Source organism: Gavia stellata, unplaced genomic scaffold (genome assembly GCF_030936135.1).
Source record: "Gavia stellata isolate bGavSte3 unplaced genomic scaffold, bGavSte3.hap2 HAP2_SCAFFOLD_120, whole genome shotgun sequence".
NCBI lineage: Eukaryota > Metazoa > Chordata > Aves > Gaviiformes > Gaviidae > Gavia > Gavia stellata.
The window spans coordinates 116,713-134,405 of NW_026777188.1; the positions used below are offsets into that span (position 1 = coordinate 116,713).

A 17,693-nucleotide genomic window follows, 5' to 3' on the forward strand; every position below is an offset into this window, starting at 1 on the left:
GCAAAGAAGGCTGTCCCTGAAGCCGTCACTACCTTTGTGGCTAGTGGGGCTTCTCTGCTAAAGCGGCTGCAAGACCATGAGGTGAGACAAGGGGGCTCGAGGGCTCCCCTCCAAGCCCTTGACTTCCCCAGGTGCCGTGGCAGAGGGGGATCTCGCGTGATGGCACCTCTGCCCTCCTGCAGGCGCTTCGTCCCCAAGCGCCGATCCTGCCGCTCCAGCTGGACTAATGCCACTGCTCCCTCCCTCCTTTCCCTGGGAGCTTGCAGTGCTCTCCTGGACAAGGCAAAGCTTCTGGCATAAATCCCAGCATCTCTCCAGCACCTTTGCCCAAGCGCTCAAGGCCCCACTTTAGCTTTGGTTCCAGAACTGTCCCAGCGCCTGGGCTCCTGCCTGTGCGAGGGGAGCGACACTGTGCCCCAAGGTGCAGGGAGTTCATGGCTCCCCCTCCTCAGGGACTGGTCTCATTCCCACATCTTCCTCTTCCTCGCCTGGCACTGTCCGTCTGACCTCCACCATCCCCCATCCTCAGGACCGACTTCCTAGGCTCCCGCATGGCCTTTTACCCTGGTGGAATCAACCTCCCTGTCTGGCTCTCTGGTGGTGTCAGAGGTGCTGTGGAAGATCTTGCCGTTCCCCATGGCTGTCCTGACCGATGCCTGCAGCTCGTACCTCGTGCCCATGGCAGAGAGATGATTTGGGGGGCAGTAGGTCTCTCTCGTGGGTCCCTGGCAACGAGGGCAAAGCAAGTCCCATCACTCCTATGTGTGGTCTGTCCCCAGGGTGACCGAGTGGAGACATACCGGGAGCTGGAGAGCTTCTTGCAAGGAGACGATGGCAGTTTGCAGAGCGGTGTCGTGAACCGCCTGATAGCAGAGGTGTCCAGTGACATGCGAGCAGCCCAGGTGAGCTTGTTCTCTTTCAAGGCCGCCAAAGCAGCCTGCCTCTGGCCCTGGTTTTTGGGGAAATCCAGAGCAGCACAGAGATGTTCCTCAACTATTCAGACCCAGTGGAGGTCCGAAGGGGACTCCTCCTTATAGGGAATTTGAAGAGGAGATGCAGAGAGTAGTGCAGAGAGGTGGACGCGGGGCTGTTTCTAACTGAGCGAGAGCTGGGTTCAAGCTCACTTGAGGAACAGCCCTGGGAACCCAGCAGCCCCGTGGAGAGGCCCCAGGGGGTCCTTGAGTCTGTGACAGTTTGTTCCTGGCATCTCTGCAGAGAGGGAGAGAAGGCAGCAGCACAGGGCTGTGCTAGGGAAAAGCCTCCCGCGTCTCACTGGGGAGCTGCTCGCCTACCCCAGGGTACAAGAGGCAGCAGGCGCCCGGTCTGAGCAAACTGCCCCGAGGGGTCTTGCAGGGGAGACAGGGGCGTTCAGCCTGTCCGAGTGCCTCAGCCTTTTTCTCGGGAGTGTTTAACTTGTGGCACTTTTTCAGGGTGTGACAGATGATGTGAAGATGGCTGCTAGCGACGTCCTGGTGGCTCTGGCCCGCTCCCGCTTCCACTTTGTCATGTCTGAGCTCCAGAGCCACCTGAAGGCCATGGGGAAGGTCCCTGATGAGATCGTGCTCCTCACCTTGGGCAAAATGGCCCGCAGCTACGGTACGGCACCCTGGGCCTCTTGGTTTGGGTAGGGGTCTGTGATAACGGGGAGAAAGCACCCTCCCCCTTCCTGAAGGCTCTGTGTTGAACTGGGGGGCTATGAAGTCGCCATGCCTCCTTGCTCTGTGCCAGGGCTGGCCGGCAGCTCTGCCTTACTAGCCCAGTCCTGGTTCCTGGAGGGTGGGAACCCACTGGAGACAAACCCGCAGGGTCTCTGCCCCGCACTGTCCTCCCCATTTCCCTAAAGGGCTTTCCTGTGTCCCCCTTGGGGAAGGCAGCCCTCCCCACACCCTCTGGCATGTCCCACATGGCCCAGCAGCCCCAGCCTTGCCAGGGATCGACCCCAGTCTCCCGTGTCTCTCACTGACCCTCTCGGTCCCTTTGTCCCTGCCTTCTCTGCAGCCCTGCGGTGCATCCCCTTCGTGGGAATGACGCTGCTTGCCGTGCGTGCCATGCTGAGCCGGGTGGGGAGTGGCCGGATCCTGCGCGCCGTCTGCAGTGGTGAGTGTCGGCTCCTTAGCTGGGGTCCCAGGGTCAGGGGCTGGGGTGGCCGTTGATGCCTCCATGTGATCTCAGAGGGAACATGGCAGGTGTCAGCCCACAGCGAGGTCAGGCCTTGGCGATCCCAAACCTCTGTGAGTGTGCAGAAGGAGCGGGAGAAGCCCCGGAGGTTTCTGTGGGTAGGACGTGACGGTGCTGCACAGGGGAACTCCTGGGTCCCTTCCCATGGCTTCTGTTCCCCTGTTTCCCCTGGGAAATACTGGAGGGGAACAGGCCATTGAGGAGGAAAAGGATGGGGAGGAGGAGAGAAACAGTGGGCTGTTTGAAACCAGACACCTCAAGGGCACAGCTTGGCCTCAGATGCAGATCTGGTCCTGGGCTGAGCCCTGCCGAGCCTGGGACCATCCTTAGAGCAGGCTTGGGTGAGGGTGCAAGGTACCGTCCCTGCTGCAGACTCTCACGTGCTGCCCTTCCCTTTCTCCTGGTGCAGTTCTGGAGCAATGGTCAAAAGGGGTCAATACATACTTCGGCAGCCAGGAGCAATGCCCCTTCCCTCGCAACGGGGAAGCGCAGCTCTGTGAAGACATTTACCCAGTCTTCCGTTACGCGCTGGTAAATTGGCTGGGCTGCGAGGAAGAAGAGGTAAGAAGTGCTGCTTTCCACGCCTGGGGCCACAGCGGGGATGTCCACGTTGGTGGGTCTGTCTGTGGCTGGTGGGGTGCGAGCAGAGGGGTGAGGGGAGGGAGCGGTCTGAATGAGAAAGCATCCCAGGCCGGGAGCCTGCTGTCACTGTGCCTGGGGCTGGAGGCTCTCTGGCAGGAAGCAGCTGAGTCCTGGGGCCTTTCTGCAGGGAGGGCTGGGGTGCGAGCGTGGGGAACTGCTCTCTCTCCTCTGGAGTGAGCCCTTCTGCTGCAGGGCAGAAGGGAAAGGGAAACCCCTCCCAGTGGGAAGGGCAGACTGGTGTGCAGGCGATGCTGAGTGCTAGGCAGACCTTCAGCCCTCCAAGCAGAGCCTCTCCCTTCCCTCTTCAGGACAAGCAGGCTGTGCTCAGGGCGGTGGCTGCCATGATGGAGGTCCTGCTGCGTGAGGAGCAGCACCGCGAGCATGCCTGGGAGCAGCTCCTCTGGCTGCTGCACCAATCTCAGGAGGTCCGAGACACCTCCCGGGTCAACAAGGTGAGGTGTTGCGCAGGGCCCGACGTGGCTGCTGGGGTGGGTCTGCGCGAGTGCCACGAGGCACTGGGGAGCTGTGGGGTGCCAGGAGGAGCTGGGAAGGCCTTAGAGAAGGAACAGGGAGGGGGAGAGCAGAGGAGGCCTGAGACTTCCCCTCACTCTTTGGGCAAGAAAAGAGAAATGCGGGGAGGGGCCAGAAGGGAGGCAAGAGTCCCCCGGGCTTGTCTTCTCAGGAAGGGAGGCATTGCCATCTCTGTAGCGCTCTGTGTGTGGGAAGAGCTTTGCCCTAATGCCCAGCGCTATGTCCAGTCCTGTCCAGTGAGGGCTGAGGTCTGATGAGTGGGAAGTGCCGGGAAACGGAGTTGTCAACAGCGGGCTCTGTTCAGAGGAAAGAGACCCTGCCGATGCTGCTCTGAGGGGAGGGCAAACAAGAAGCCCCATCCAGGAGGGTTTGTGGTTTTCCCTGGGAGCTGCTGTTAGGGACTCCCCTTCTCCCAGATGTGCTGGATTTCTCCCTTCCCAAGTGCCTTTAAGTAGCTTTAGCCTCCTCTTCCTCCCCCGTTGTCTCACAGACCTTCCTGCAGGCCAGGAACACGCCAGGATTTGTGAGACAGGTGCCACGTAGGTTCCTTAAGGCTGCAGGAGGCCTGATCCTGGCTGTTCGGAATGGGCCTGAGGGGCAGCCCTGTTCCCACAGTGATTTCCCTCTCAGCCAAGTCGCAGCAGGACTCTGGGAGAGGAGGGCAGAGAGCACCCTTTCTTTTCAGTCCCCCTCAATGCTGATGCAGATTTCTTTAAAACAGACCTTGTTCCCACAGCTCCCTGACGTGACCAAAGAGCCTGGCCTGGCCCCTAAGGCAGAACTTCCCCGCTGCATCGCGCTGCAGGGTAAGGCGAGGAGACTGGGCGATCCCCCGTCGTGCTGTGGCGGCTCTCTCCCTGTCCTTGGCAGTCAGAGGCAGCTGCCTGCTAGTGCAGAATGCGATTTCTTCCCTGCAGCACGAATATGCCCTGAGGAGACGGGCATGTTTCTGCACTCCCCGGAGAGCGGTGGGAGCAAGGCCGGTCGCGTGGCAGCCCTGGGCCTGCTGGGAGCGCTGGCCCACTCTGACGGTCAGTGCCATGGGCAGGGACAGAAGGCAGGGGTTGGGGCTGCTGGGCTGAGAGCAGGAACAGGCTGAAAGCGGTGCACCTGCACCCAAAAGGAGCTGCAAAGAGCGGGTCCCCCAGCCGAGCTGACGCCCTGCGACAGGGCTCGAGCTCTCCTCCAGCAGTTAGAAATGGTGCACACCAGGGATGATGCTCCAAGCTCAGTAACACGGGCAGGCTGGTGGGTGGGCGGGTGGGCTGGTGCACAGGAGCTGCTTGTACCCAAGTCATTTCTCACGTGCTCTGTGTTACCATATTACCATAGCTTTCAGTCCCTATAAAACAGCTGTGCCTCTAGAAATGGAGTCGCTCTGGCTATGCCGCTGCCTCCTGTGAAGTCAGAGTCAGGCCCCGCTTTTCTGTCCCGTTGGTGTGCGAAAAACTTGGAAGCTTCTGCCATTGGGGCTCTGCCTCAATGCACACCTCTCCATATCTCTTCCAGCACCTGCAGTGAGAGAGAAGCTGCCCCAGGTGATGGAGGCCGTGGAGTCAGTGTGCAACCACCCCAGTGCCCAGGTGAGCTGGTTTGGGAAGGGACAGTGCCACCAGGGGAGGCAGAGGAAGCCTTTCCCTCAGGGCAGAGCTGGGGTGCCTGGGGAAGTGCCGGCGCATTGCCCAGGCAGTGGGTGATGGCTTCTCCCTGGGGAGAGCTGGCAGAGTGGAGCAGGGAGGTCGCTGTGCTCTGTGGAGCAAATGCCCGTCCAGCCTGGTGCTAAAGCCCAGCCCTGATGGCCGGAGCGAAAGCTTCTGCCGTGCGCTTGTCATCTCTCCGCGAGCCACAGAGGCTGCCCCCAAGCAAAGGTGGTTTCCCTTTGGGTTTTGAACAGGAGGACCGTAACCACGCTCTCCCCTGGCAGGTGCGGAGGGCAGTTCTGGAGTTCATCCGGGAGCTGCTCAGCTCTGGCTCCCAGAGCTGCTGGGCATGGGATGTGGTGGGGCACATCTTCAGCGAGTTCAGCCGGACCTCAGGCAGACTGGTAAGGGCAGAGCGAGACACCTGGGGCTTCCAGCAGTGCCTGGCCTGTGCTGAGAGCTTCTGCAGGCATCCTTGAGCATGGAGAGCTCCACGCTGCAGGGCCATCAGCGCCGGCGCTGCCATTGGAATGACCTGCAAATGGCTGTTCCTCGTGTGTGTGTGTGCTGATGTTGGTGGAGACGTCAGTGAATGATGAGGGTTTGCACCCGGGCGTGCCACCTGGGACTGTGGGGCTGCCTGCGCACCCCACAGGCTGAGCTGTGCCCACAGACACCTTCAGCAAAGCTGCCTTGCAAAGGGAGGGGTCTTCTAGGGACAGGACATCCTCCATCCTTAAGTGCTCACAGACAATCAGCAAAACACAGCCACTGCAGCCAGATGGGCCTGGCTAGAGGATCTTTCTGTGGTGTTCTCATACTCTGGCCCTCCAAAGCATGCCCTGCCCATCCAATAGCAGTCTGGGGACCCGCATCCCTTCTGGCAAGGGGACAGGCCGTCTGGCAGTCCCTTTGGTGAGTGTTTCCAGCTGGGTGCCCAGGAGATGAAGGATGGGCATGGCTGAGCCTTTTGCTGACTTGCTGAGGACCTTCCCTCTGGCTAGAGCCTCCCTCCAACCGGGGGATCTGTGCGTGTTGCTTTGCTCCAGGGCTTTCTAGTCCTTCCCAGGGTCTGGGAAGTGGTTCCCGAGCTGGGTCTGGCCGTTCTTGTCCTCCTTCTGGAGGTCAGTGCTCCTGGGAGGTTGGCGCAGGAGCACTGGTGAGGCCATGCCTGAGCCTTGTCGGTCGGGAGCTGAGAGTAACAGGGGTTTTGCCAACTCTGTCTTACAGGTGGCAGGAGGCCTTTTTGCCTGGGTAACACCGGAGGAAGGAGCTCTTCGAGCCCTGTGTGTGGACATCCTGGGCTCGCTGGACGTCTCTCTGAGAGGGATGACCAAAGTAAGTCACCCTGTGCCCTGCTGCTGTGGCCACTTCTTGCCTTCAGGACATTTTTCTTCGTGCTTCCCCATGCTGTGAACCTCTCCCCTCACATGTGCTGAAGCACACAAGGCTCAGGGAAAAGCAGACTGTCACTTTTGTCTTCAAGCTGAATAGAAATGCTGATGTGGTGAATTGCCTGGTTCTTCTCTGCAGCTCCTGTGGCCGAGGCTGCTGCAGTACGTAGTGCCAGCCCAGTACAGCGGCATGCTGATCCCGCTCTCCCGCTGTCTCCAAGCCCTAGTTGAGAGACGGGAGAGCGCAGGGTGTGAAGAAGACGAGGAGGAGCCTGACGCCGTGGACTCCCAGGAGCGAGGTAGAAGCTAATGGGTTCAGCCAGGGGCTTGGCCAGTCTGTGTCTACATGCACCCTGCCAGCCCTCAGCAGAAGCCTGGGAGAACCAAAGGGCGGAGCCAGGCTCTGCTGCTGGGCACGAGGGGCTCTGCCCTGCATTGCCCCTTGCCCAGCGCAGAGGCCCGTCTCTCCTGCTCGCAGCACTCTCCTGGCGAGCCGGGGCTTGTTCCTGGCCATGTTGGAGCTGCCTTCGTCCCGTGCTGGGCAGCCCTGGGGATTTCTCCCGGGTCAGCGCTGTGGCAGCACAGCTGCTCTCAGCCCTCAGCCCTGTGTGGGGCATCGGAGGCGCGATGGGCACGGCATGGCAGGGGCTCGTTGGCTCACCTAGCCTTTCTTCCTCCCCACAGCCCGGCTGCCGGCTCCCCAGGCCCTGCTGGCTCGACTGCTGGTGAGTAGTGGGGCCCGGGGGAAAGAGCTTTTCTGGCCAGGGGTGGTGGGGGAGCCCAGGGCAGAGATGCTGTTGAGGCCCGTGCCGGGATCCCCCAAGGAGGAGGCAGTGTGCCTGAGACTGCCTGGGCTCGTTGGGTATCCCACTCCTTTCTTGGGGCTAGCAGCAGCCCGGGTGCAGGAGCGGCATCGAGCTCCCTCCCTCCCTCCCGGGAAAAACTGCAGCTCTGGTGGCAGGAGTGACCCTTCTCTCCTGCCCTCGCCTAGGTGGTGGCAGCAGCTCCTCACAAGAGCGGCGAACGTGCAGTCGCTGCCTTGCAGCTGCTGCAGGCCCTGCATGGCAGGATACACCGAGCCTTGGGGGTGGTGTGGACTACCGAGATCCCCCTCCTGCTGCAGTACTTGGAAGGTAAAGTGCGGGTGGGGAGGGAGAGGCTGGGGGGAGGGAAGGGGGTCAGGAAAATGCAGCTTCCCAGCGTGACGGAGGAGAATTGTCCCCAGTTCCCCAGCACTTGCTCTGCAGCCTTTCCCCTTCCAGGGAGCCAAAGCTGAGGCTGGGGGCAGCCGTCCCCCAGTGTCGATTTGGCCCAGGGGATGGATGGGGCTGTTGATGTCCTTTTGGAGGGCAGGTCTTGGCGGCACCCCCATGTCCTGGCCGGGGTGGTGTTTGGGGGAGGGACAGGACTGGTGCTCCTGGAGGGGGTGCAGCCCCTGGCTTTGGAGAACCAAGTTGCCAGGCCAGGCCAGGTTTGCAGCAGCTGTCCTTGGCAATAGCCTGGGAGAAGAGCTGCAAATCAGTGGCCCTGACAAATGTTCCTGGGATCCCTCCTGTGTCTTTGGCCTCACAAGGGCTTTGGTGTAGGTGCTTGTAGGCCCTTTCTAGCCTGATGGCCTGGGAATGTTGGGAGGTCTGACCGCAGAGGAGACCACAGGGCTCGTCTTTGGTGTGAGCTTAAATAGCAGCGAGGGCTTTTGCTTCCTCTTGCTTTCTAGGGAAAACCAAGAGGTCCCTGGACTCTGCAGAGTGGGAGCATCGTGTGCTCAAGGTACAGCATCCTTGGGGGGTGTCACAAATAGAGGGGGAGAAGAGGGAACAGACAAAGTTGTGGGAGGAAGCTCGGGGCTGCCTGTGTAGGCAGCAGGAGTTGGGGGCACCTCCTGAGTGCCCTGTGCCTCCCCCCGCAGTAGGTGCCTGCCCGCTCAGAGGAGCTGCTGTCTGCGCACGTGCCACGGCTGATGGCTAATGCCCTCTATCGCTGTGGCACACGCCTTAGCACTGCCTCCTCCTCTATGTCTGGCATGCCGGGGAGGTCTCGCCTGAGGTGTTAGGAGAAGAGGGAGGCTGGTGAAAAGAGGGCTGGGTGGGGCAGGGGAAGAGTCTGCCGTTCCCAGTAGCTCCCCTCAGCAGAGTCCCGGGACATGCGAGCGTAGAAAGCATCCTGGCCAAGGGCAGGGGAACACTCGCTTCCTCTCTGTTCCCCACAGTTCCTGCGAGCGTCACTGGAGCCCATCGAGGACAGGGCCTGGACCATGGGCCTGAGCCAGGAGCTGAGCCAGCAGCTGGGCAGCTCTGCCCCCGGCTCCTGGGAGAAGGTGTGTCTCCTGCCCCGCGCCAGGGCTGGGGCTCTGCCCACGCAGGCGGTTTTCATTGCTTCCCCTTCTCTTGCCCCCAAAATGCACCTCCCTGGGCTACTCCAGTGGCTGGCTACCACCAGGGGTGGTCGGGTCTGTCTGGGGCCAGACCTTTCCTGACAGGTCGGTCCATGACCACATCTCGGACGTGGCCTCCTCTCTTGCAGCTTTTCCTGTACAAGGCCCTTGGGACAGTGCTGGCAGCTTGTCAGGATCTCAGACACGTCCAAGGGCAGGTGCTGAGGTTCCTGCAGGAGACAAACCCTGTGCAGCTGTCTGAAGCCCAGGTGAGGTGATGTTCCTGTCCTGCGCATCCTCTGCCTGTTCCTGGGGGAGAGGCAGGGCTGCTCCAGACCTCGATTTCCCCCTTGCTGCCATTTCCCCCTTGCCGCAATGTCCTGCCTGGCCGTTGTTGCTGGCCATGGCCGAGTGCCTGGGCTGGAGCCAACTCCCTGTTTCTCTGTGGTTGCAGGGAATGATTTCTGTTGTGTCCCACACGGCTGAGAGCCACTTCCATCTGGTCTTGGACACAGTGAACATGTTCTCCACCGCTTTCACCAGAGGCTGGTTTTATCAGACTTCCATGGGCTGGAAGGTAAAGGAGCCAGGGTTTCCCTGTTTGGCTTTCCTTTTTTGGCCTTCTTTCACTTCTACACCTGCAGCAGCCAAGTTGTGGCAGCTGCCTTGAGATAAGCATTCGTGTAAGAGCTAGCCGAGACCTCTGTTTCAGAGGGGACGTCCTGGCATTGGGGCCCCTGAGGTGTCTTTGGAGAGGAGGGGGTTTGACACCGGGTGGATCAGAGCCACCCAGCTGGGGCAGCTGCAGCGGTTGCTTGCTTGCAGCCACCTTGCCCCTGACTTAACTTCAGCAGGAGCTGGCGACAAGGGGGTGGGCACGGTGTGACACTCTGACCCTTCCCCAAAGCTGAGGGCCAAGAGCAGGAGCCTGGTGAAGTCTCGCTGGCTCTGCTCCCCACCTGGGGGCTGTGGGGAAGCCTTTCAGGGCAGGGCAGGGCCCTACAGAGAGAGCGGTGCAGCCTGGCCTGGGGAGGTGAGCAGAGTGGGCTCATCTGCACCCCTGACGAGCACGGGCTGCGTGTCTGAGCAGGACCGTGACAGGCTCTGTCAGATACCTTTCCACAGAAAGGTTCCAGGCAGCTCCCCGACCTCTCAAATCAGTGGTAAAAGAGCCAGCAGTGTGTGCGATGCTGGCTGCACCTCATCCCCATCCCCATGCGAGATCCCAGGCTGTGGGATGGGAACAACTTCTGGCCTTGGAACTCGCAGCTCGAGGAGTGGCCTGGGGAGCTGCTGGGAGGTGCCCAGGGAAACAAGGAGCTGGTGAGGGTGCAGGGCAGGGCCTGCCGCAGGAGCCTGCCAGAGTCCCGGGGCTGACCTCTCAGGGCATCTCTGTTGACACAGGTCCAGCAGCAGCAGAAGATGGAGAGCGCCCAGGCCATTCGTGCTGCTCTGATGTGCACCTACAGCGGCATTGCACTGCGTGCCCCCAAGGAGCAGCTGCTCACCCGCGTGGATAAAGAAATCGTGGGCAACATCCTGCGGCTCTCCAGAGCTAAACAGAGGGTAGGAGCATGGGGCACACAGGGCAGGGATGCCTGGGTGTCCCAGCTTCAGCCCCTTGGGGCTGGGGTGCACCGAGGTGGACGGTCCCTTTCTAAAGATCTCCCAAGGAAGGGTTTGTCCTCAACGTCCAGATCCAGCCCCCCATGGGTTTCCCCTGCCCATGCTCTTCTTCCACCTCTCAGCCCTTCAAAGAGTTGAAGGGGTGCTTTGCTGTCTTTGGCCTCAGGACTTGCAGCTCAAGCTCGCCCTGGTGCAGAGCATCACCGAGGTCAGCTGTGCCATCCAGGCTGTGGGCAACTGCGGCAGATTTGAGCTGTCCTTAAAGCAGGAGGCAACGTGGACCTTGCTGGTGAGTGCCTGTAGCCGGGGTGGTCGCACGGGGGAGTTTTGGGCTGTGCCATCGGACTCGTTACCCCAGAGGCACGATGGTCTCTGGGCTTCACGTGAGCTCCTGGAGCTGTGTCCGGAGCTGGTGGGGCTCTTGAGTGCTGGTGCTGGGTGGCTGTGGTTGGGGAGCAGGGGCCCTCCTGCGGTGCCTTTGGGGATGCGTGGGGGTGACGGGGCAGTGTCTGCCCAGGCCTGGCAGCAGAGCCTGTCCCCAGGGGAGGGGGGAGGGCTGTCTCATGCCCCTGCCAACTCTGTGCTTCTCTCTCTGGGACTTGCAGGACTGGATCAAGGGGGAGCCCTGGGACTCCCTGGTGTATGGAGTGTTCCAGGCCCTGGAGGAGTTGAGGTGAGGTCTGTTCCCCGGGCTGTGGGGACTCCCAGTGTGCCCCATCCCAGCTGGCTGGGGCAGCCCCAGTGGCCTTGAGCATGGGGCCGGGAGCTGCTGGGGCTGTGGAGTGGGAGGGTGTTCCCCATGTCGGGTGTCTCCCACAGGAAGGGAGCCCCCGAGGTTCCTTAACCTGGGGGCAGGGGTTTGCCTGCTGCCTGGGAGGAGGCAGGAATTGCTGGCGCTGAAGGCAGTGCTTGCTGGCGTGGGCGGGGGTGTGTTGGATTTGGGGCCCTCGATTAGGAGGAACCCAGATGTGGTTTGAGCCACTCTGGAGACAGTAAATCTCCTTTGTGTTTTCTCTTCCTTTTTCCTCTGGCCAGCAAGCTGAGGCCACCTCTGAGGCGGGAGGAAAATCACAAGCTGCTGGCAGTGTGCTGCCAGACTGTCTTGTCCTGTCCTTCCAAGGAGCGGATGAAAAAGGGCAGGAAGACAGTGAGGGCAGCTGTGAACATGCAGGTACCCGCTGGCCAGTGCCTGCCCACCCCTGGGTCAGGATCCCACCTCAGTGCGCCCCGGCAGCCCCCATGATGCAGAACCTCAGCTCTGCTTTCCTGCTTTCAGCTTCTGCACAGGAGATGCGTGGAAGATCTGGGCCATCTCCTAGAAGCCTTTCTGGAGGCAGAGGTGACCTCTGCCTGCTTTGATGACATGGTCCATGTGAGTAGCCGTGGGGCAAGAGGGAAAGTGTTTCAGGGGCAGAGAGTGGAGGCCTTAGAGGGTGTTAGGAGGTGGATACCTTTCCTGCGGGAATGTGGGGCTTTGGCTCCTTGCTCTGAGGCTGTGCGTCTGGCCGGGGCCAGGGGCTGAGCTGGGGGACGGGAGCGCCCGGCCACTGCAGCCTCAGGCCAGGCAGAGCAGTGGGCCCTGATGGAGGGAAAGCCCAGAGCCAGCCCTGAGCTGGCTGAGAGCAGCCTGGAGGAAGGCTGGAGTGGGGAGACGCTGGCAGTGTAGCAACAGCAGCCTCAGGGCAGAGGCAGCTGGAGGGAGCGAGGCAGTGGAGGCAGCAGTGCCAGTGCTCGGTGGGGCTGGGGTTGGCACTGGGAAGGGGCCAGAGAAGGAGGGAGTTGGAGAGGGATCTCCGGGAGAGAAAGATGCCTGTTGTGAGAGAGATGCACCCTGCCTCAGGTCCTGAAGGGCTGGCTCACCTCAGCCAACGAATGGGAGCGGGAGAGAGCCCTGCAGGTTTGTGCCCATGTGCTGGGAGCTTGCAAGGAGCGATTCGAGCTCATGGTGAGTAGAGCCCCCCCGCGTGCCCTGGCGCCCTTTTCCCACCATTCATGGCCCCAGAAGGGAACCCTGCCCAACTGGGTGCTGGGTTTTGGGGCTCCAGGGATTACGGGGCAGCCCTTCTGCCTGCCCCTCTGCCCAGTCGCTGCTCAGGGAGCAGGATGGGCGATAGAGGCGAGCGGGTGCTGGGGCTGCCTGCGACCCTTTTCCTGCTGCTCTCCCCTGCAGAGAGGACGTCCTTGCAAGCGGTTCGGCTCCCTGGTGGGATTGCTGGCAACTCTGACCAGCGACTGCCTGGCCACGTCCCGCCAGAGGGCATGGGTCTGCCTTGGCTACCTTCTCCAAATGCAAGGTAAGGAGAGTGGGCGCTTCCCAGCCTTGCTCAGCCTGATCCTCCCTCCCTTCCCGGCCTGGCACCACTGGGATCCTGCAGGGCCAGGCCCTGTCCCCAGGAGGGAAGCGGGAGGCAACGTGCTTGGCTGGTTTTGTGCCCCCACCCTGTTAGCCCTCGGCCTCCCTGGACATGTCAGGAAGGATCCCTGGGAGAGGGTCGCTGAGTCCCACCTCCGCAGCGCATGTGTGCGGTTGGTCAGGGCCATCCCCCACTGCTGTCTGAGAGCAGGACATTGCCACCAATGCTGGGGACTGTCCCCCTCCATGTCTGCCCCCCTCCATGTTCCAGGAGAGACAGAGGGTGGTCAGACAACTCGCTCGGATGAGGCCCCTGACATTCCAGAGGGTGCCTTCCCCCTTGCTCCCTGCCTTGAGCCTGGAGAGACAGGCAGCTCCCCAGGCAAACTATCCAAACTCATCGCCGCCAGGGAAGAACTCTCCTGCTGAGCACAAGAGAGGAAACCAATTTGCTGCCCAGAGCAAACTGGGCAGGGAAGAGGGATCTGAACTGCAGGCCCGGGGAGTGCCGCAAAGGGTTGTGTTTGAACCGTTTCCTCTTCAGGCAGCAGGGTCTGCCTGTGCTGAGGCAGTCACGGGGAGGTTTCCTGCCTCCCAGAGACGATGGTGGCCTGTGTGGGAACAGGGGACACAGCTGCTGGGATCAGAGGCCAGTAGCTGCTGAAACCCTGAAGCCCCAACAAATGGTTCGAGGAGGAAGAGGGCTCTTTCCAGCCCGGGATTTGTCAGCCATTTATCGGGCTCAGGAAATCCTGCTGCACCGAGTTCAGGAGGGCCCTGGGTTTCCCTGTGGCTTTCACTGCCACCCCCTGGGTTCTCCTTGAGCAGTATCTAGGGCCAGAGGTTGCCTTTCTGTGGGTGTGACTCCCCTTTTCTCCTGGTGTTTGTTCCAGCTAGGACCATGGAGGTGGTGCCTCAGGCAGATGAGATCAGGTGCCTTGGTGAGGAGCTGAACAGCCCAGACACCGTGCAGACCTGCGCCAAAATAGCAAAGGTAACTGGCCCCAAAAGAGCGGGGTGGGGGCCCAGCTCCTGGGCTCCTGCACATCTCCCTGCTCCCCTCCAGCATCCCTCGCTGTCTCCAGAGCAAGCTGTCCAGGATGGCTGTTGTTAGCAAGTAGCAGGAGGCTTTGAGACAAGACTGTCCTTCAGGCATGCTGGAGCAGATACCGTATATGTGTGCGTGTGTGATTGCTCTTGTCAGAATACAAATTTGGTACATAATAAGCAAACAACATGGGGGGCGACACTTCCCAATCGGGTAGCTGCATCAGATGTAAACAGCACTGTATGCATAGCAGGAGGAAAAAGTGATTGCCCCCTGCACGACTGCCGAACTAACAGTTCTGTCAAGTTTCCTTTCCATTCTGAATTGCTGGAGCAGAGCTGTGACGTGGTCTCTCTTGTTCCTGACTTCTCTCCAGGCTGTTTGCAAGTGCATCCCTCCAGCGCAGGCTACGGACTTTCTGACTGCGGTCCTGCCCAGCTTGCTGCACGTCACACCCACGTGTGTGAAGCCACTATGGAAGTGGGTGTTCATCTTCCTGGTGGAATGCAGGAAGGAAATAGTCCAGGAGGTAAAGGCGACCTTTTTCCCATTTGACTTTGTCTTTGCTCCTGTTGGCTGTTTAACGACACCCTGTGCAGTTGGCACAGGCTCAAGAAATGCCACCTGTGTGTCGAGCCAAGGGGCTGCTGAAGGAGTCAGGTGCCCTTGCAGAGGCCCTGCAAGGCGACTTCAGGGTCTCAAAGAGCGTGTTTGGTTTTGCTCTTGCATCACTACACACATGTGGGGAGAGTTCTTCAAGCGTTGGGTGTGAAACGTGCCCGTGTCCTCTGTGTGCACAAGGGCACGCAGCTGCTCGTACGGTTGGGCCCAGGCACATGCAGTGACTGAGTCTGTGCGTGTGAGCGCGTGCATGTGTGCGTACGTGTGCACAGTTGCCAAGAGCACACCCAGCTCCAGACGTGAGCCAGGGCCAGGCAGGGTGGAAGGGGTGAGGTTTCAAGCTAGGTCTGGACTCTGTGTCACGGGAGCAGGCACTGGTCCTGTGCTGAATGACTGTGTCTGGGCCCCGCAGGAGGGGGTAAAGGATGCACCGAGCCCTTCTTTCTCCTCCATTTCCATTCAGGTGCCAAAAATCCTGAAGACCCTTTGCACCTACATGCGGCAGAGCACCCACAGGCCCTTCCTGCTCTGGGCCGTGTTTCTCCTCGCCCACTTTCACCAGGAGCCCGTCATCAGCAGTCTCCTCCGGAAAGGTCTGCCCATGGACAGGTACGTGCACCAGCCACTTCCCCACTGTAGTCAAACAGAGACCCCACAGCTTGCGTGCACTGGGGTGGCCCAGTTAAGAAGCAGGTCTTTTTTCTGCCTGAGCTGTCTTGAGTGTTGCAAGACTGCGTGCTTGTGTCTCTGCCGTGACTGGGGCGTTGTAAGCCCCATTGCAGAGGAGGAGAAGGTTTGAGGGCACTGCAGGACTGCGAAGATACGGGCTCAGGGGTGAACATCTGTTCCCTTGCAGTGACACAGTGGAGCTGTGGAGGAGCCTGGGGAGAAGCACCATTGGGATTCAGGTCCTGAGGTGCTTAGTGGAGAAACTAAACAGAGCACGAAACAACTGCCTGGGGACCAACTCCTCCGCTTGTGAGTGGCACAACCATGAGACTGCTCTGGAGACTTTGATGGTACGTTCAATGGCAGACACGTTTCTGTAGCTTTGCATCTGCTTTGTAACTCCTGCTTCGGAAAAGGGGGAGTCAGGTGCCCTTTGCAGATGCCCCTGGAGACTCCCAGGGCGCTGTGCTGGGCCGGCCTCAAGCAGTGTGGGGAGCTGGGACAGTGTTGTGCTCCTGAGCCACAAGGCTGTTGCAGAAGTGACAATTGCGGACAGTAACCCCCCTGCCCCAGGCAGGCAGGGGAACCAGGCTGGTGGGAAAAGGCCTTGCCTGAAGAGGGGCTTCTTGGTCACGGTTCTCTGCAGATCACCCATGCCATCTCCGAAGTGGTGCTTGCCCTGAGGAGCACAGAGGAGCTCAGGCAGCTGCTTCCCCACCTCCTTCCCAGCCTCCTGAGGTGGGCCAGTGAAACCCTGGGCGAGGAGCGGCTGCTTTCCCCCCTGGGAGAAGGCGGAAGACAACTGTTCCTCAAGGGCCAGGTGCTTGAGGAGAAGCCGTGCAGGTAAGGAGCCGAAGGGGCAGATGGAGGGGCTGGCTTCGGTTCCCCTCGCCAAGGCACGTGCCTTTGTGGGGTTGAGGGAGGGCTTTGCCTGCCCCGCTTCCTAGATGAGCAAACTGCTCGTCGTGGTTGGGTTTACTTCTGCTCCTTCATGGGGAAACTCCAGCTCCCAGGCAGGAAGGTCTGAGGCAGCTCGTGCTGTGGACGGCTGTCATCTTGCCTTCTGCATACCCTTGCATGCATGATAGCTTTGCACTCCCTCAGCGGACCCCCACCGGGGGGGAGCATGACTCTTGCGGGCAATGGCATCATTCTTCACAAAATGCTGGTGGGAAGAGGTATTAGGTGTTGCCTTGGTTCTCTAGCATGGAGTCAGTCCAGGGGCGTGGAGTTTCTTCTGCTTCAGTGGGTTTGGGGCATGATGAAAATGCCAGTGTCGTTAGCTGCAGTCTACGAAGCATCATTCCCGGGGTATTTAGCTCTGCTAAAGAGAAATCTTCCCCTAAACTGCAGTGATTTGATCTTTCTTTGGTTTTGTGGTGCTGCTGCTGTTTTGATTTTTTTCTTGTTTTGTTTGACTGTGTTTTGACTGGGTTTGTGTTTTGTTTCTTTTGCCAGGGTTTTCCTTATGGCTTTAGAGTTGGTGCTAGGCAAATGCATGGCAGAGAAGTGGATGCGGCTGCTCATGAATCGGGCAGCGTGGGCTCTCCTTGAAGACCCCCTGACCCATTCTGATGGGGTGCGTCTCCTGACCAGGTAAGAGTCGCAGGGATGCACATGGCTGCCTCCTGCGGGGCTGTGCCCAGGGAAATGCCTGCAGGACCCTTCCAGCATGCCTGGGAAGCCGTCCTGAGCTGAAGAATAGTATCTGCATTGGTGTACATGAATTTTGGCAACCTGGCCTTCCTGGGTAACTGTGTGTCCCTCGCTTGTGCTCCCTTGCACAGCGTCCTGGTCCATGCTGGGCTTCTATCACCCTGTCTGAAGCAGACCCTCTTCCCATGGCTGGATTCCTGCTCAGTTAAGCTGCGGGTGACAGCTACAGCCTTCTTTGCTGAGGTAAGGCAGGGGGTGGGGAAGGAAGGGTTCAGAGGGTTTTAGTGAGATCCGGCTCCTTGGGACGTCTGTTTTTGTGGGAAGATCCCTGGAGCGGAGCAGACAGGGGAGCGCCTGGCCAGGACCAGGTCCCCACAGCACTGCCTGTGTCCTTCCAGCTCTCTTGGGACTGCAGCACAACAAGGACCCGCGAGTGAAGCAGGCACTAGAGGAGTCTCTGCACGATACCTGTCCCCAGCCAGCACCAAGGAGTTAATTAAATAAAGCTCAGCACAAGATGCCTAAAGGGCAGTGTATCTTTTTTCCACCGATGGCACCCTTGTGCTTGGCGGGACCACATGTGGGTGACACCGAGGCTGGGGGCTGCCAGCTGCATGGCCCCTCCCGGATCTTCATGGGCTGGGCACAACGCAGTCATGCCGGGACAGACCCCAGAGCAGGGGTCTCCCCATGGGGTCCTGGGGCCTTGCCTCCCACTGCCCATGGGGATCCCCTTGCCACCCCTCCCACCACGGCATGACCACCTCTGGCACCAGCAAGGGCTGGCGCAGGGAACAGCCCAGGAGAGCCCTGACCATACCACCACAGCAGGCTTTGCCCTCCCCGGTGTCCTGCCATGCTGGGCCCCCCCACAGCACTTGCCCAGGGACACAGTGGGGGGGTATCAGGGGAAAAGGGGGGCACTGGGGGGAGTAGGGGGCACTGGAGGATGGGTGGGGAG

The 17,693-nt window shown here is 60.4% G+C and overlaps 2 protein-coding genes across 2 annotated transcripts; both read left to right on the forward strand.

Moving 5' to 3' along the window:
• LOC132321812 (maestro heat-like repeat-containing protein family member 2B) lies at positions 1-11,691 on the forward strand (the record flags this gene model as incomplete). The annotated part of the gene is made up of 23 exons (XM_059835242.1): positions 1-81; positions 780-902; positions 1,431-1,596; positions 1,999-2,097; positions 2,588-2,739; positions 3,129-3,272; positions 4,088-4,157; positions 4,269-4,382; positions 4,861-4,934; positions 5,276-5,395; positions 6,222-6,329; positions 6,525-6,684; positions 7,070-7,110; positions 7,377-7,518; positions 8,103-8,155; positions 8,595-8,702; positions 8,909-9,028; positions 9,214-9,336; positions 10,164-10,325; positions 10,552-10,674; positions 10,991-11,058; positions 11,421-11,556; positions 11,662-11,691. Coding segments are annotated over 23 exons (2,517 nt in total), but the record flags the coding sequence as incomplete, so codon positions are not given.
• Positions 11,692-11,735: 44 nt separating this feature from the next.
• LOC132321813 (maestro heat-like repeat-containing protein family member 2B) lies at positions 11,736-17,244 on the forward strand. The gene is made up of 11 exons (XM_059835243.1): positions 11,736-11,757; positions 12,226-12,330; positions 12,556-12,679; positions 13,632-13,732; positions 14,163-14,315; positions 14,871-15,016; positions 15,264-15,426; positions 15,723-15,919; positions 16,535-16,672; positions 16,864-16,975; positions 17,131-17,244. The coding sequence occupies exons 1-11, from the start codon at positions 11,749-11,751 to the stop codon at positions 17,167-17,169; spliced, it is 1,287 nt and encodes a 428-aa protein (XP_059691226.1). The 5' UTR covers positions 11,736-11,748; the 3' UTR covers positions 17,170-17,244.
• Positions 17,245-17,693: the final 449 nt, after the last annotated feature.

Excerpts from the sequence above, each read along its gene's own strand:
- LOC132321813 (XM_059835243.1), top strand. Across the intron at positions 12,331-12,555 it reads AGGAGCGATTCGAGCTCATG|AGAGGACGTCCTTGCAAGCG; the intron begins GTGAGTAGAGCC and ends TCTCCCCTGCAG. Across the intron at positions 16,673-16,863 it reads GGGGTGCGTCTCCTGACCAG|CGTCCTGGTCCATGCTGGGC; the intron begins GTAAGAGTCGCA and ends TCCCTTGCACAG.